The 18,203-nt window shown below is 41.6% G+C and overlaps 2 protein-coding genes across 5 annotated transcripts; both read left to right on the forward strand.

The window, feature by feature from the left end:
- The first annotated feature begins 29 nt into the window (after positions 1-29).
- On the forward strand, positions 30-6,807 carry mxra7 (matrix-remodelling associated 7). Of its 3 annotated transcripts, none has more exons than XM_040176649.2 (5): positions 71-657; positions 2,127-2,370; positions 2,496-2,589; positions 3,227-3,296; positions 5,920-6,807. In XM_040176649.2, the coding sequence occupies exons 1-4, from the start codon at positions 352-354 to the stop codon at positions 3,264-3,266; spliced, it is 684 nt and encodes a 227-aa protein (XP_040032583.1). In that variant the 5' UTR covers positions 71-351; the 3' UTR covers positions 3,267-3,296; positions 5,920-6,807. The 3 variants fall into 3 exon arrangements, with proteins under 3 accessions (XP_040032582.1, XP_040032583.1, XP_077959442.1); XM_078103316.1 differs by having other exon boundaries at positions 3,227-3,284; XM_040176648.2 differs by lacking the exon at positions 3,227-3,296 and having other exon boundaries at positions 30-657.
- On the forward strand, positions 6,054-17,359 carry LOC120819337 (alpha-N-acetylgalactosaminide alpha-2,6-sialyltransferase 1). 2 transcript variants are annotated; one of them, XM_040176645.2, is made up of 9 exons: positions 6,054-6,682; positions 7,030-7,294; positions 7,521-7,677; positions 8,069-8,231; positions 9,838-9,976; positions 10,065-10,168; positions 13,088-13,171; positions 13,382-13,481; positions 15,351-17,359. In XM_040176645.2, the coding sequence occupies exons 1-9, from the start codon at positions 6,591-6,593 to the stop codon at positions 15,561-15,563; spliced, it is 1,317 nt and encodes a 438-aa protein (XP_040032579.2). In that variant the 5' UTR covers positions 6,054-6,590; the 3' UTR covers positions 15,564-17,359. The 2 variants fall into 2 exon arrangements, with proteins under 2 accessions (XP_040032579.2, XP_077959438.1); XM_078103312.1 differs by lacking the exons at positions 9,838-9,976; positions 10,065-10,168.
- The last annotated feature ends 844 nt before the right edge of the window (positions 17,360-18,203 follow it).

Raw genomic sequence — 18,203 nt, forward strand, 5'->3', positions numbered from 1 at the left:
CGGTGCGTAACACTGGAACACAGCATTTACCTCCCCCCCGGGCCGCTTCGGTCCCTGATGGGATTAACGGTGGAAAGCGCGCAGAGAGGCCGAGCACGTTGCACCGCGCCGTGCCAGCGCCGGTGATCCTGGACCGCAGGATGTGACGTCACCTTCCGAGCGGAGCATGCCGGCCACCCCGTCCCGGTAAATGCCGCCTCGTTAAACGGGGACGTTTGCTGGGGATTATTACGAGCCGCTGAGAGGACGAGGAGGAGGAGGGGGGAGGACCAACAGCGAGTGAATGCGGCCGACCGGAGTGAGCAGGAAGCGGGGCAGACACGCTGAGCGCACCGCCCGACCTCCGCCGACATGGATCTGACTCTCGCGCTGTCAGCTGTTATCTTCACGCTTCTGGCTCTCGTCGTCGCGACGTCGCTGTTCAGCGGCTCTTCGCCCGCGGCCGAGTTCGCGAGTTATTTCGGAGGCGCGGGAGACGGCGGTGCGACGGGGGGATTAGATCAACCGGGGCCGACGCGTAACGGGAATCTGCCGGACGCCAAGAAGAAGAAGGAGGAGGAGAAGAAGGTGCAGCAGCAGCAGAAGGCGCAGGACGACTGGTGCGAGATCAGCGGCAGCTCCCACGACCACTGGGATGTGGTGAAATCGGTGCTTTCAGTAAGTCGGTCTTCAGAGAGAGAGAGACCCGATTGTTCGTTCTTTCTCCTGCGTTTTCTCATGTAATTATCTCTTAATCTCATTTATGGAACCCTCCACCCCCCCCTTCCCTCCCCCATTCCAACACAGAAGCCCTTATGTCCTGTCAGAGGTGGAAGAAACACTGAAAAACCTTTTATATGAGTAACAAAAGCAACGTCATGCCCCTTGACAATAAAAGCCGCATCATAAATCAGTAGTAATTGGAGAATCGCATTTAAAGGAAAAGGAGTTTTTATTGAATAGTAAACCTGAATGAGCAAACCAGTTGAATATGATAGATTTAGTGAACAGTACATCATGTTTAGGGATAAACACTCAAGTGAAGTACCGTCACATCAAAGGTGTGATTAAGCAGGTTCAGAATAAGTATTCAGATACTTGAGTGAAAATACAACAACAAATGACTTATGTAGAAGTAATAGTAATAGTGATACAAAATATCAGACTATAACTAATATAACAACACAACTAATAGTTGTACATTACTTGAGTAGACACTATGCAATAAGCAGCATTTTAATATTGTAGGTCAACAATTATTTGATTAATCGATAACTGCATTGGCAGGACATAGTATTTTTTGTCATTTTAACCTTAACATTCTTTGGGTTTTGGGCGGTTGCGACGGCAAAAGAAGACATCTTGAGACGCCACATTGGTCTGGTAAACTGGGCTATGCTATCCTTTGTATACAAAACATTATTTAATTAATCCAGAAAACAATTAGAAGATTATTCAATTATGAAAATAATCTACGAAGTAGCTGCTCCCCTTTTGTATGTCAAATCAATGTAGAAGAGTAAAAAGTGCAATATTCCTCCGTGAATAGTACAGGTTGCAGTAAACAACAAGTACGTCTTCCACCGTTTGTGAAGCCCAGTACTTAAGTAGCTTAAGTGTGTTTGAGTAGGCGACATGTAACCTTTAACCTACGGTTGGCATCTTTTTTAGTCTATGGTCGGCAACTAGTAAAGTAGGATTTTACATCTATAACTGTCTTGAAGATTTACCCATGTTTCGGACTCTCAGTTTGTTTAATAGAAAACTGGCCGGATGAGTCTCCCTGGTCTGTATTTAGCCTCTTGGGTGGGGACATCTGGATGTCTGCTGGGAGAGGCAATAAAACCGGGCAAGGGGAGACAGGTCAAATCAGCCCCTAAGGGAACTAAACGTGAAACCATAAGCTGACACCTGCAGCTGCAGTGTATAGGCCAGATCAGCATCCAGGTGAGGTGGAGAATACAGGTAACACAATGACTTATTTGCTTTTGATCTGAGTAGCTCCACAGCAGTTTGTCAATCTCGACGTGCCATTCAAGGCAAACGTCAAAACGAACAAAAAACATGTATTGCTCATTCCATGAGGAAAAACCTGTGAAAGAGTGATGGTTCGATGCTCCTGATCTGACAGCTAAACTCCCTGACAGGAGGAGGCACATCTCCGCCCTCACACTGGAGAGCTACCAACACCAGTTGAGTGCTCCTCCACATCCAATCCCTGCGTCCCCAGGCTCGGATGTAGCCACAAAAGCTTAGAGGCCGACTCGTGGTCCGATGCCTCGTCGGGGACGGGCCGTAGATCCTTCATCGGGCTCTCTGATAAGGAGCTCCTAAAGTGTGCTTTCTCATACCCTCAGAGTGAAGGAGCCACAGAGAGCCCGGAGATCAACGGTGAGCACTTTAAGCCACTTTGAAAAGGTTGTGAGTTCAATATCCAAACGTATACCAACATTTATCGTTACGGTTCCTATTTCTCATCAATGTGTGTTCTGTTACATCGGATAAACTGGATTCAGATGCAAACGAGTCTTTGAGGTACGCCCCTGGAAAGGCGCGATCCCACCACCTGCAAAGGATGATGTCCAAAGATGAGCTGGAGGAGGAGCGCAGGTCAGTGATGATCACCTTCCTGATCAACCTTATTAAAATCGAGTCATGCGGGAGAAAGATTTTCTTTGCAACCTGGCAACCTAAGAGCTGTTCTTATTAATGAAAAATAACAGATCACGACTTAAGCATTATTCAACAATATATTAAATGAAGCAATTAAAACGGTGCCTCATGAAAATGTGCCTAAATATGCAACATTCATTCAATTCACTTTTAATTATCGGCTTTACATCCCTCGCTGTCCTCCTAAAATACTCCAAAAACAAAAATATTTCTGTTGTTGAAAAGATTCTTTGCCAAAGTTTTACTAAAAAGTCAAATGTCAAAAGTAGTTTACCTTTACCTTTCTTTCTTTCTTTCTGTCCCTGACCTGCACCCTCTGCCCCTCCCTCAAATCCCCCCAACGTCATCTTCACGTGCGTTTATGGCTCTTTATCGCACCCCCCCTGCAGGCCGAGTAAGGCCAGATTTAGTCCCAGTCAGGCGTCGGCCGAGGGATCGATGACGCGAGATTCAGAGAAACCACTCGAAGCGTTCGGTGGCTGCTGAGGGGAAAAAATATAGCAAACAGATCAGCAGCCGCAGACACGTTTTATTTTTTTTAATGTATCTGCATGCCCTGCTCTTATCATTGCAGGACACACTCCAACACAGACTTTAACGGTCTGTGGGCCTGAAACAGGAGCAATTATGTGGTAAAGTATGAGGTATTCTAACCCGTCTATCTCAGGCACTTTCTGGCCATTGTACTCTAAAGCCATGTAGCAGTCTCAAGTTCTTAGAGCTCAGGTGGCACAGCTTGCATTGATTGTGTCTCCAGTCGTCACCTCTGACAGGGGAGCGTGAGTTAATCCTCTCAGGACTCTCCTCCGTTCTGCCACAAGGAGGACTCAGCGGAGAGCCAAACACTGAAAGGTCACGCTGACTCGCCAGTTGGCACACACAAACTATTCATTCCCACTGCAATGGAGAGAGTTGACGAAAAAATCTGCTTTGACATGAGAAAGGCATCTTATTGTATGACAGGTCAGGAGGACAGGCAGCTGGGACGAAATGTGATTTTAAAATAGCAGCACTGATTTAATGTACTCACTGGCTGTGGGTAGACCAACCACACAACAACATTAAAAAAAAAATACTTCTTCTTCATTCTGCATCACTGTATTTGTTTCTCCACATGTTCTTGTCAAGCTAGATATTGATCTCTAATATTGGAAAATTGGAGCCTTCAAATAAGCCAAATGGGTTTTTATGTCCTCTTACTGCACTCTGATGTTGTTTATCTGTGGTATGTTTTTTTAAATTTTAGGAACCCTGCTAATTAATATAAAATAGTGCTGTCAAACAATTTTTATATCCCGATTAATCACATTTATGTCATAGTTAACTCAAAATTAATCACAATTAATCGTTATCAATAAAAGGTAAGCCTTCTTTGCTTTCAACCAGTTTCTCAAACAGACAAGCCTGTTGACATTTTCAGACAACAGTGAAGCTCACTTATTTTGCACAACATGCCCAGACACTGAAAACAACCTTTCAGAAGGTACTGATGTTGCCGGTGCTGCTAAGTACTTTTAAACGTTATTTACGTCATTTTTCTGTGTGCCCCTCCATGTGTGGACCATCATTCCTGGGGACAATCATCCATCCCAAATTAACGTTGTTAACTGACAGCACTAATATAAAATAAACACATCAAAAAGGAGAAATCTTGTCATTGTTGCAGCACAAACACAAAAATAGATGTTGATAAATAAAGAGTAAAATAAAAGAAACAACAGAAGGTATATACAACTCAAATAGATGTCAGAGGAACGGCACCAACAGAGTTCCTCAAGGTGCACCGGTGTTTTGGTGTTGGGGATCAGGAACTCTGAGACTGTGTTTTTTGTTAATCCGCAGCCTGACGCTCCTTAAATGTAAATAAGAGCCACTGAAGGACTAATCCAATATAACAAAATACGTAGTTACATAGTTACATCTGTAACATTATATTTTATTATATGATCACACGTTTTGTTTGTGTAAAGCTCCAACAATTAGTTGATGCATTGATAAATGAATTTCTTTCCAGTTTCCTTACTTGTCTTTATTAGTAAAATTTGGGGTTTTAGGTTGGGAATTCTTCAAAGTATGACATTTGAAGACGTCACATTAGAGCTTGCCATATGCTCTCATTTGTTGGCAAAAGATTATTCTATCAATCTGGAAATTAATCAGAAGATTATTGAATAATAAAATAATGGAAGTTTAGCTTCGACAATAGATGTTGGGGTCTGTCTTCTGTTGTAAAGCCCTGACTTCACTTTGTCTCCCTGGATGATAACTGCCGCAGAGGCCTCCTGTTGGGCCGATAATTCATCAACCGCTATTTCTCAAAAGAGGAGAAATCAGAGAATATTATCAAGACATTGACAATAGGGACCAGTAAAAAGTGGAACTGGATATCTTAAGTGATCAACTTAAAGAGGAATGCCAAATACAATACCATGAGGTCCGAGGTAAGACAGCAACGCACGAAAGATGATTTGTGGTTGAGAGTCATAAATACAATCTACATTACATAACATTATATGTCATTTAGCCAACGTTTTTATCCAAAGCGACTTTCAATAAGTGTGTTAAAGTGTGTAAATTATGGTTGAAGTGCACAGGGTTCAAACCCAGAAGAACAGGAAACAAGAAAGTGCAATTTCATCAATTTACAACTTGCCATAGATAAGCAATTATATTATCCAAGTACAAGTCAAGTGCTACAATCTAAGATAAAGAATACATACAGACATGTTATCTCTTGTTTTCACTTGATAAATAACTTATTTGTCCTGAGACTGTTACCAGGTAAATAAATACTCTTATTTGCGTTCTAGGAGTAAAGTATAATATCTAAAATCAGTGTCTCAAATACGGAGCTGGTTAGTTAGCTTGGTTAAAACTGAGACGTAGAAATTACTTCTTGTGATTTGGCTAGCGCTTATGTGCTATAGACTGTTTAGTGACTGGGAGCAGTGACCTCCTTTGCCATTTCACGTTTAGATGTGTGTTTTTTTTTATGATCGTTGGAGTGTTGATAAAGAACTATGACGTATAACAACTTTACAACATGAGTTATTAGGGAAACTGTCCTGACATGACATTTGTTGCCCCAGAACCTCCGTGTGTCTCTGTGTGAGTGCTAAAGTAATATTAACTAAAGATTAGCTATGATATTAACAAATATCCTACACGATGAGGCTATGTGTGAATTTTCCTAATCAAATTTACATTTGTACAAACAGTTATGCAGAGTTCTTTCGCTACTCAAAAATTCTTTTGTTTTCTATTCAGGGTGCAACGTGAGCAGCTGGCCGCCATCTTCCAGCTACTGAAAGAGAACCAGGAGACGTTTGGGGAGGTGACGGATGGAGACATGGAGGAGCAGCTCAGACTCTACTCCATCTGACACTCATCTTTGTGTTTTGAGATTCACCTTCTGAGGAGGCTTCTTTACTCGAGGACTACCCAGGCACACAAAACGTTTGAATGAACTCACAGTAATCAGTCCACCCACCAGCTGTTCAAATATGTGTGTCAATAGGATTGTTTGAATTGTATAAGGTTTTATTTTGTATGTTTGCCGTTTCAATCCATCATCATCTAGTTTCATATGCCAATGAAGACAGATTTTTTTACCCACCATATGCAAATAAAAGATTTGTTTGTGTTAGTTTATAATAATAACGTTACCTTAAAAATCTTACTTAAATATTACATATTTTGATTAAATATTAAATAACTTAATAACTTATTGTTCATTAAATTTAAGTCAATAACACAAAAGGTGTGTTCTGGTTCAGCCCCCATTGTGTAACATGCTGCTGGAAGGTGTGTGGATGGTTTTTGTTGAAGGTGCTGTAGCCCTGCCCAGTTGTCCGTATGAACTGTGAAGCACATTACTGTCTGCAAAGCAAAACCAGCCGGTATTCTGTCCAACGTTACGTCCTCCAGTGCTGGTTGAAATGGGAATCTACCAGGTTTCCTTTTTGGTGATTTTGATCTTAACCTGCATTGTAATTTTTGTTTTGTCATCGACAAATTTATCAAGCAGCAGGTGAGTTGTATTTATAACGACTTATGGTGAAGGAGGGTATTTTATCTTGTATCTGTTAGTTAAGTAGTTTATTGTTGTCCAAATAAATGTGTCATTTCCAGCTGGAGTAAATTAATTATCTTAAATTGGCGTTGTGCTCATTCTTCTACACTTTATTTTATTACTTGTGCACTGCTGTCTTGTCTATTGGCACATTGTCTACTGTCGCGCACCAACCGCCAAGACAAATTGCTTGTATGTTTGGCATATTTTGGTAATAAATGTTTCCTGATTCCTGATTCCTAATCTTAAATTGGCGTCGTGCTCATTCTTCTACATTTCGTAATCTGTGGTTCTTTCCACATTAGTTGGAATACTTTCTCAGACCCAATCTCAGAAGGACCTGAGGAAATAGCTGAGCTATGGGTGCAAAAGGAAAACTTGCTTGCCTCAAACTCTGTGTTAACGGATCCCACAAAACAAGCCGAATCCCCAAAATCGACAGTGAGAGTGAACAAACCGCCGCGCGCTCCGGAGACTCCCGTACCTGTCCTCTTCAGAAAAGACTTCAAGAAGCTTCCGCGCTTTGATTTCGAGGATATTTATAACCAGGATGCTCCACGCAGGCAGACAGTAAGCATGCTGCGGCATACATAAAGACATGTATTCACTTTACTGGCGGCGGGGTAATCCGCACAGCTTTGTGTTCAGTTTGGTGTATTTGGTGTGAGCTGTATGCGTTTTACCTTCGCTTTTCTCTTAATGTTTTACAACACACATTTCTGTTTTTTGAATTTCTTGAGTGTTGAAATTGATGTTTATTTGTTTCATCATGTCACATTTTATCCAACCTTGTCAGACGTGTGCCCAGTCTCTGCGAAACTCTGAAGATAAAGACTTCAAGAAGAATTTCCTCCCAAACATTCGTTTGTTTATGGACAAAATGAACATGAGCGAGTGGAACCGGCTGTCGCACTTCAACAATCCTTTTGGTTTCATGCAGGTCAAATATGATGGTACGTGTTGATATGTGTCCATGTGGGATGCATGAGTGTGGATGGTGTCTGTACATCTAGTAAAACATCTACTTCATTTGGATGTCAAATCCTGTCCAACAACATTTCTTCCCTTACAGCTTTGTTTTGATTACTTACTCCTGATAAAAGGACATGAATGATCCATTGTGTTCACCAGCCAGTCTCTAATTCCTCGATGCTGGTGTGTGGTGGGTTTTCAAATATGAATGTTACTAATGAATAAATAAACATGAGGTGAACAGCTTAGCAATGAGTAACCACCCTCACCCATCAACAATATGCTTTTCTGTTTTTGCTTGCAGAAAATATACTTGCTGTGAATACTTTGCATATTTAAATGTATTTAAAATGTTTTTGGGTTATTTTGCAGAGGTGATGCCTACAGTGAAGTTGATCCCAAAGCCAAAAGAGCCACTGCTGCTTCCACGGACGGGCAGTGACGGATGTTTGCGCTGTGCTGTGGTGGGCACATCAGGAATCCTATATGGCTCTAAATTGGGGAAAGAAATTGATGCTCACGATTACGTTTTTCGGTAAGAAAGCCTTTGATTTAGTTTCTTAGGCCCCGATTAAAACGAGGTCTAAAGCTATTTGACAAATGATCATCAAACCCTTTCATATCAGGAGCCCAAATCATTACATACCAAGTCAATATTTAGTCATAGCAGGAATCCATTCCTTTGTGCATTTGTGCATTGTGTACAGCAGTGTAGTTTGTTCAAAGCACGTCAATGAGGATATGCCTCCAGGATGTTTAAAATAGCAGAAAACAACTATTTGCTTTGCAATGATGTGAAGGAGCTCATACACTCGTCAGTATGTTGAGAGCAAACAAGGAAACTGATGCTGTAAGTTTCCAGTCTTTATCCTATGCTAAGCGATTCTAACCTCCGGCCGTATCCTCATATTTAATGTTCAGAAGAGGTATCATTCTATCAACTTTTTACAAAAAAAAATATTCAGTTTATTTTATTTGAGTTTATTTGATCACTCAAAATTCTTACTCGCCACTGGTGTAAAATCATTAAACAGGACTTAGGACCACGAGATTAACTGGACGTTGACTCATAAGTATCTCACTGTCATTGACCCAGAACACAATGTGCTCTAGCTCTGTGTGAAAGAGCTCAGGGTTTCTGTCGTCTGAGGTGAAAGATTGCAGTTTTTCCAACAATTTCTTTAATATGCACAAATGTGCTGCTGTCGGTTTTCTTTATCTGCCAATAATGATTTCCCATTTGCATCATAAATGAAATGTCAATATGCTAGGATGCTTAAAATGCAATTCTAGGGCATTTAATGAAAAGGCATAATTGTGGACTTCTCTGCTAGGTTCCTCAAAACATTGAACAGACTCAACTTGTCAGGCTTGAGGATTTAACATTCACTTTGAATCTTGGAGATGTTTTCAGAAATAAAGTTGTATAAACATGAATCTCCTTTCTACATCAGCGAAGGTCCTCAGCTCAAAAATCCTGTCTTTGACTCTGTCAAACTGCTGCACGGTTTACCCATTTTAAAAGGCATGTTGGTCGCTGTGAAATCAACAATAGAATAAGTATCTTCCGTTTTTACCTAGATTTTACTGATATCACTCATTACAATTCAACAATCTCAATACAACAAAAATATCAAAACAAAAATATCACGGTCTACATTTCTCTCAATGTATTGTATTTCAGTTTCAGTCAATTACGTGATACAACCTGACCTGTTTTTTTAATTTTTGGCAGGTTTTGTCACTGTTTGACAGGCGCTTGTGAGAAATGTGGTCTTTTGATTTCTTACTAGATAACTTAGGTGTTAACTTAATTTAATTAATTATAATAATCACATAACCGGTACTGGTCGGCGGCCCGGTGCTTGGGGACCACTGACTTAGGAGACTCTACGATAACAAGGAAACGTTTGTTTACTGAGGCTTTCTCACTCATAAGTAGATGTCCTGACATGGTGTTTTGTTTCAAGTGTATTCACAGCAATTGACGCATTGTGATGTACTATATGCCATTCATAATTCCTGAAACTGACAGCACTGCCAACCACAGTAGCGTTTAATCAATATTCTCAATTCAGGTAATATTTCTTCACATGAATTTATTTGTAAACTAAAAATAACTTTTTGTGTCTGTGCGGCAGGATGAACGGTGCCGTCATCAAAGGCTTTGAGGAAGACGTAGGAAACAAGACATCGGTGTACGTTCACACTGCCCATTCAATCACTACTTCGCCGCATCTGTTCCGGAAGTACGGATACACAACCGCCCCTAAGGATGAGGTAGTCAAATTCCATTAAAACATGTGATATCATATTGCTTTATATCCCACGCATGAACACTGCTTTCCCGTTCTTGTCCTTTTGGCAGGGTATAAAATATGTAATGATACCTGAGGGGATGAGGGATTTCTATTGGATGGAGGGTCTTTTCAAACATGAAAGAATCAAGGCTCAGACATATAATAACATGAGGTGAATATCAACTCTTTACATTTCTAATTTGACGAGGGACAACATGCACACACAAACACAAAACCACAGCCAGGGCTTAAATATCTGTATACAATATATATGTATATATATATATATATATATATATATATATATATATATATATATATATATATATATATCAGTATACAAAACATAAATTCAACGGCGGCTTTTTGATCTTCTCACGTTGAGCTTTGCTCTGTCAATGCGTCTCTCTACTCATGAGTACTACATTTGTCGTAGAAGACAAGCAGGCCTCATGTAATACATTTGTTGTGGAGGTCACAGGTCACGTCAACTTTAGGGCTGCAACTAACGATTATTTTGATAATCGATTAATCAGTCGATTATTTCTTCGATTAATCGATGAATCTGATTTTTTTTAAAACGGCATTAAAAAGCTTTAATTTCCAACCCTTTATTCTAAAACAGAACCTCAAATTCGTCAGAACTAGTTCTCTATACTACACTCACAAACACACCCTCATGTTCACTTGAAGCATATTCATTAAATTATTACCATCATTGTAGTGCAAGTTAAGTAAATGCATACAGCTAAAAAACAACCAAGTGCTATGAGATGAATTTAAAATGGCATTTGTAAATAAATGCATTAGAGCAGCGGTTCCCAAACTCAAGAATGCCGCGGCCTACTTTGAAATCTGAAAATCTTTCGCGGCCCACCCAAACCTTTAATCACAACTCTGATCAAAACATAATGATTAAATGACCTTAAGAATTTAACCAAAATAAAACATCCGCGAGCAAAAGTCTGTCTCGCGCGAGCAAAACAACGTCTCCGCGAGGTATTTGCTCGCTTGCGAAACGTGAACTTCGTTGCTCGCGAGGAGAATCTCTGCTTGCGCTCGAAGGAGTTTTCTCCGCGCTCGCTGTTGTCTTTTTGACCGTAAGGTGGAGACGGTGCTTTCAGGGTCCAATCGATGCCGTGAGGCGCGTCCGCTCCCGCCGCCCCCCTCGCCATCCACGCCTTAAATCTTCGGCTGCTTTTAGAATAACTTATTTTCCCCGTTAAGATGGTTCAGCTACTGTAGAGAAAACGGCGCCGTCTCTCGCTCTTTAATCTCATGAAGTGCTCGGCGAGAACGACCGCTTTGTTTCTCCGACGCGCCCTGAAAGCAGCTCCGTATCTCACGCGCTTGAGCGCCGTGTACAACCAGTTTGCATCATCCGATTAACCAATTGATCCATATATATGAGGCGCTCCAGATTATAAGGCCCTGTCGTTTTTTGAGAAAATTAAAGCCTTTTATGTGCGCCTTGGAGTGCGGAAAATGCGGTATATTTACTTTAATACTACAAGAGGCCGCCCCGTTTGTTGAACGACAGGTGGACAAGAGCAGCCGTTTCGAGCGAGAGCCTTATTGTTTTATTAATCTGTCCGTTTAAATAGTTTGTGCTTCATCAACTAATGTTTCACACAACTAATGTGCCGCATCATAATTCATTTTATATTGATTTCAAACTTTTAAAAATTTAAAATTTAAAAACTTTATTTCCTTATTGTAAATGACCTCTTGCGGCCCACCTGCAGTACCTTTGCAGCCCACCAGGGGGCCGCGGCCCACACTTTGGAAATCGCTGCATTAGAGGCTTCTTAGTTGATTTATTGGATCACCCTGGCCGTTTCTCAATATGCGTTCTTGTGTGGACTTTTGTTCTCGTGGACTCGTGAAACGTCATCAGTCACAGCCCGAGTACTGTTCCAATTCTCAAGTCCGCATCTGGCCGAGAACGGTCATAATACCCGGATGTGACTCGCCCCGCCCATTTTACCGGGCATGCATCGAAGCAGGCTCGTCTGTTCTTGTGAGAGACATATATCCCAGAATGCATTTCACCTCAGCAAGCCGCGATGGCAGATGAGATACTTGCGTGCGTAAACAAAGACCGCCTACTGTGGTGACGTCATCAAGTCAGCTGCTGTTCCAATTGCGGACATGTCCGTTCTCCGTTCTCCCGTACCCGTGAGTCAGGACTCCCGAGTCTGTCTCCCGAGTCTATTCTCGCGGGAACGCGAGTCCGTTCTCGCCGTCTTAGGTATTGAGAAACGGCCCATGTGTCTCCCTTTACAGGCATAACATCAACTACCGTATAACCCACCGTATATGCGCAAGCGCACTGGACTACCATACATGACAGCATTAAAAAGTACAACACAAACAAATATATTTGTCAACAATAACCGATATGGGACAAAGCACAAAATATCAGACAACACATTGAAAAATTAATGGTCCAAAAGAGGCGAGTAAATTAAAACGTGTCTTAGTCTTGCTAACTGCTTTACTGCTGTTATTAGCAAGCTAACGCTAGCTTGATCAGCTGGATGACGAGTAAACAGGAGGCTTGTTACGTCCCTCACGTCAAAATGGGACAACGTGGACCGGGACCCCCCACGCTCGCACACCTTAGACGACTAGTCGAACAGACGTCTCTCCCTGCGTCATGTGACTCACAACAACTGCCGGCCGCTCTTTCCTCTACGTCGGCTCGGCGCCTTTATTTTTATTTTTGCTCTGCGCGCATCTCCGCAACTCATTGAGTGACGTAATAATCGCGAAACCGCTTTTAATAATCGATTTTAATCGATTTTATCGATTCGTTGTTGCAGCCCTAGTCAACTTGTTCCTTTGTAGCTCGTGAATTCAAAATAAAAAAATACTTTACATTCCAAAAACAAAACTCACGAGAGGAGTTTGTGAAACACTGAATGTAGCATGTTGTATAGAAGTGTCACTGCAATAGTCATAGCGTAGTGTCGTGGTGTTTGATACATTCATTATTGAATTTAGCATTTAAATGATGAATTAAAAAGATAACTGAAAATGAATAATCCTTTATGTGTTTAGCTCTTGATTTTGTACTTCCACCCTACAGGCCCTGGACATACTATGGTGGACAATACAATGAGAGCCGCTTCTACGTTCTGCACCAGGATTTCCTCAGATACGTTCGAAACAGGTCACCCTCCTCTCACAATACTACCCAAACATTTGACGTTTTGTGGTTTTTAAACAGCAATGATAATACTGCAGCCACAGTGCTTTGTAAAACCGGATGAAAGACCATTAAACAATGATAATATGTGAAATGTTAAAACACCTTTAGTGTTCTATTTAAAGGCTGTAGCTGATTTGAGTATGTGTATTTAACACTTTTCATTGTCCAAAGGTTCTTAATGTCTCCTCATCTGAATTCTTCACATTGGGCAATTGTCAGACCAACCAATGGGGCATTCACTCTCTTCCTCGCTCTGCATACCTGTGACACTGTAAGTTCATATTACTTGGACACGTCGTTGACATTGTAATCAGCCACACCTCTAGAACTCACCCCATGCCTAACGTGTAATTTAATCAGGTCATGGATCGATGTTCCTGCTTTTCAACATTTTTTTCCCGCTGCATTAGTTGTGTTCAGTTTTGTATTCACAATACGTTACAAAGAGAAAAAGGGTTTTATGAATTACACCAGCGATTCCCAAAGTGTGGGCCGCGCCCCGCGAAGGTACTGCAGGTGAGCCGCGAGAGGTCATTTACAATAAATAAATAAAAATTTCAATTTTTAAAAGTTTGAAATTAATATAAAAATATGTATGATGCGGCACATTAGTTGTGTGAAACATTAGTTGATGAAGCACAAACAATTTCAACGGACAGATTAATAAAACAATAAGGCTCTTGCTCGAAACGGCTGCTCTTGTCCATCTGTCATTCAACAAACGGGGCGCCCTCTTGTAGTATTAAAGTAAATATACCGCATTTTCCGCACTCCAAGGCGCACATAAAAGGCTTTAATATTCTAAAAAAACGACAGGGCCTTATAATGCGGAGCGCTTTATATATATGGATCAATTGGTTAATCGGTTGATCCATACTGGTTGTACACGGCGATAGAGGCGCTCTGCCAAACACGCCAAAGCTCGCCTAAGACGGCGAGATGCTGAGCGGCGCTCAAGCGCGTGAGATACGGAGCTGCTTTCAGGGCGCGTCGGAGAAACAAAGCGGTCGTTCTCGCCGAGCACTTCATGAGATTAAAGAGCGAGAGACGACGCCGTTTTCTCTACAGTAGCTGAACCATCTTAACGGGGAAAATAAGTTATTCTAAAAGCGGAGTAACATGTTTGGTTGAAGACGACCTAGAGAGTCACGTCTATTCATTTATTTATTTGTTTGTTTATTTATTTATCATAGACTTTATTGCCCCGTGCATCGCCACTGCTGCTTTTCATCGCCGACACATTTATCCCGTATTTTCCTCCACAACTTTGTGCACCTCTCGACCGGCAAACCGGCGTTTGCGGCGATCTCCCTCCGTGAATCCAACCCGGTCATATTTACGCATTTCTTCCGACAGAAGTTCTTAAATCTGCTCCGTTCTCTCGTAAACATTCTTCGTTTTATTATTGGCGGTATCGGGCTATAAAAGCGGAAATGTGAGACTCCGTAAAGGACGTAGTTAGCGGACCAATCGCAACCTTGTGCGCTGCGGGAAGCTCGCGTTGCTCGCAAGCCTAGAAAAATGTCTCGACACACGCAAGGACGCAAGGAAGTGTGAAAAGCGACGCGTCGCTCTGAAAACGCAGAAGCATAAATCAGGCTTTACTGTCAAAAAGAACAACAGCGAGCGCGTAGAAAACTCCTTCGAGCGCGAGCAGAGATTCTCTTCGCGAGCAACGGAGTTCACGTTTTGCATTTAATCACTATGTTTGACCAGGGTGGGGATTAAAGGTTTGGGTGGGCCGCGAAAGATTTTCAGATTTCAAATTGGGCCGCGGCATTCTCGAGTTTGGGAACCGCTGAATTACGCAACACAGTCCAAGTAAAAATCCGTTGAAACCACTAATTTTGGTTTTACACCTCAATACAACATGTTAATTTATCAGCTTTGCGGCGCTAATTGGAGGATCACATAGAGGAGACAGTTTTCTTTTGTTTACGGTCATTATGCTAAGCTAAGCTAACCATAGGTTGTAGCTTCCAAAGTTTCACACAGAATAAGAGAGTGGTCCATCTTCTCATCCAACTTCCCTCTACAAATTGGATTAACGTTTTCATGTCAAACTTTTCTTCAAACAAATCTTTATTAGCTGTAAATTTTCTGTCTCAATCGTCACTGTTTTCTTTTCTGATTTTGGCAGGTTAGTGCGTATGGATTCATGACAGAGGACTACGCAAAATACTCTAACTACTACTGTGAAAGGGATATTAAAACAAAAGTAATTTTTTACGCCAACCACGATTATCACATGGAAAAGAGGGTGTGGAAAAAACTACATGACAGCAAAATACTGAAGTTGTATCAGAGAACCGAAACAGGGAAGAATTCGTCGAGCACCACACCGAAGCACTGACGGGAACAAATGATGTCAGCTGACAGAGATGAATGCCCTAAGCACAGCTGCCAGATGTGCCAATGGAAGTGGTGTGTGTGGGTATTTGTGTGCACAAAGCCCTCAGGTACAGTGTGGGACTTCACAAACTTTAGAATGTCCCACCAATATTTAAAGACATTGTGTAACCTCTCCCCGTTGTTATACGTCAGCAGCCCAGCAAATGTTTTTTGCTGTTGTTTTCTTGTGTTTTCCCCAAAAGTCACACAATGCTTTACTCATTCACTCAATTAAAACAATGAGAGTTTACATTTAATGCCTTTACAAATTCCCATCATTAAGTAAGTATTTATCAAAGCAGGTTGTGTGTATGTGCATATATAAATATGTGTATAATATGTTTACATGGTAGAAGAAGTATTCCTTTATTGAACACAATAGTCTTGTTACTAATAAAAGTAGCAATAGAGTATAAAAATACTCAAAATCAAAATGTCCTTAACGTTTCAGAAGTTACGGGACTAATAATGCAGAATGGAACACACTTCAGAATAATTTGTATATTATAATTTTATTATAAGATGCAATTATAAGCCAGTGACTTCATTTCCAGCTGGATCATTTATTTAGTTTACTTTATTTAGGATCGATTAAATCGTATCCTGTGAAGATTGTTTAAATGTATTTATTATTTGTATTATTTATCTGAATTTGAAAAGCAACCAAATTCAAATAAATGCAGTAGAGTGAAAATAAAAACATTTGTGTAGTGAAGTAAAAACTGTAAGAGACAAGAGTATCTCATAAATGTAAGCACAGTACTTGAGTAAATGTATATTACTGCTTACAGTACATTCTGCGGATGCTGATGAAATATTTCCACGACGCATTATTGATACTTTTAAATAATTAAATATTTGAATACTCCTTCCAGCCCTGTGAGAATGAAAAGTCATATTGTTTGCTATGTTATTTGTTTCAGTGACATTTCTTGATTTAAATGTGTGTCCATAAAGTGCAATAGAGTTATATTTCCCTGCTAAACGTAGTCATGCACTTGCAGTAACGCGCACACGTGCAACGCTGTCTCCGAGCGGCATCGTGAGCATCCGGACGCCGGGTGCGAAAAGTGGTCGGTGGAAGGTTCCTTTTTCAGTGGAGACATGGACCCGCCTCTTCCTCCTCATGCAAATGACATGTTAATGAGTATCTTCACGTAAATACTTTTTTCTAACTTTATTGAGAATCAGGCACAACACAGCGACCTGCAAGTAGCGCAGCGTCTTTAAAAAAGTGACGCGTGTCTTAATGCGATGCTTTAGAAATGAACACAAAGGCATTCTGTATTTGTTCATGAAGTCTGAAAAGGGTGATTTGGGCAACGTTTTGATAACCGACCGCAGCCAGCGGAGAGAGAGCACCAGCGGACTGACAGCAGCCCCCCCCCCCCCCCCCCCCCCCCGCCCCGCACCCCCTGCGCGGTCGATACATATGTCCCTTTATTGTTTTAGCGATGCCTCTTTGATTATCGCCACCGTCCCACGATGTGATCACCAGGTCACATGAACCGTCGCCACCTTCCCATGATGAAATCGCACTTTTATGTTTATGTTGAATTTGTATCCTTATGTTTGAAATGCACTTATTGTAACCTTAGTCGCTTTGGAGGAAAGTGTCAGCTAATGTAATGAACGACCTGTCAGTCTGTTTCAATCCTTAACAATTTTCCACCAACTTAAATAGGATCCATATGAGTGTATTCCCCCCTTTGACCTCGTGAAAATGCGGGTTCTAAATTAGACTAATACCACATTTTACCTCATTGATTGAGTCTTCAGTGGCAGTGTCCCTTTCCTGCCAGGAGGGGTCAGTGTATACATTTCAATTCATAATTGTCTAATATCTGATTGTCAATATTATAACATTAACTAATATGTCTGTGTGTAAAACAAGGAAACGACTCTTGTCCCAACTGTATAATAGAATAAGTCTTGCAGGTCTCTCAACCGGTGTGTTTGTGTGTGTTGGGCGTCATGAAGATACTCGTTAACATGTCATTTGCATGAGGAGGAGGAGGAGGAGGAGGAGGAGGCGGGTCCATGTCTCTACTGAAAAAGGATCCTTCCACCGACCACCGGAACCTGCCGCCCGGACAAAGGAACCTTCCACCGACCACTATTCTCACTCGGCCCTACTCAGGGCTGTAGTGGAGGTAAACGCGCGAAAACGGCGTTTACGCACCTCTAGAATTTTGGAAATAGCGTTTACACACCTCTAAGTGGCGTTTACGCACCTCAAAGTTCCCTGGGCCTTGTATTCTTTCGTTGGAATAATCCGAAATAAACTTGGTGTAATTTTAAAACAGCTAAGACTGTTACGTTTCCTACGCCGTAGTCTGAATCATGTTCATCTGCGCTGTATTACGGTCTGTGAGCATCCAATCAGTGCCTTGCGGCTGCAGCAGCAACCAATCAGGATCCAGGAGGTGTGTAAACACACATACACGTTGTGGACCAGCCTAGTGGTCCCGGTCGAGAAGGTCCGATGGGGGCGGGGGGGGGGGGGGGGGGGGGGGTGTAGTAGTCGCGCGCTCTGTGTTCGCTGGTCGTGCACGGTAAAAGGACAAGAAAAACGCCTGGTGACACGTAGATTAGAAAACAA

This window comes from Gasterosteus aculeatus, chromosome 5, assembly GCF_964276395.1.
Source record: "Gasterosteus aculeatus chromosome 5, fGasAcu3.hap1.1, whole genome shotgun sequence".
NCBI lineage: Eukaryota > Metazoa > Chordata > Actinopteri > Perciformes > Gasterosteidae > Gasterosteus > Gasterosteus aculeatus.

Excerpts from the sequence above, each read along its gene's own strand:
- mxra7 (XM_040176648.2), top strand. The coding sequence starts at position 352 with ATGGATCTGACTCTCGCGCTGTCAGCTGTTATCTTCACGCTTCTGGCT. Across the intron at positions 658-2,126 it reads TGGTGAAATCGGTGCTTTCA|GAGGAGGCACATCTCCGCCC; the intron begins GTAAGTCGGTCT and ends ACTCCCTGACAG. Across the intron at positions 2,371-2,495 it reads AGAGAGCCCGGAGATCAACG|ATGCAAACGAGTCTTTGAGG; the intron begins GTGAGCACTTTA and ends AACTGGATTCAG.
- LOC120819337 (XM_040176645.2), top strand. The coding sequence starts at position 6,591 with ATGGGAATCTACCAGGTTTCCTTTTTGGTGATTTTGATCTTAACCTGC. Across the intron at positions 9,977-10,064 it reads CAACCGCCCCTAAGGATGAG|GGTATAAAATATGTAATGAT; the intron begins GTAGTCAAATTC and ends TCCTTTTGGCAG. Across the intron at positions 13,172-13,381 it reads CTCAGATACGTTCGAAACAG|GTTCTTAATGTCTCCTCATC; the intron begins GTCACCCTCCTC and ends CATTGTCCAAAG.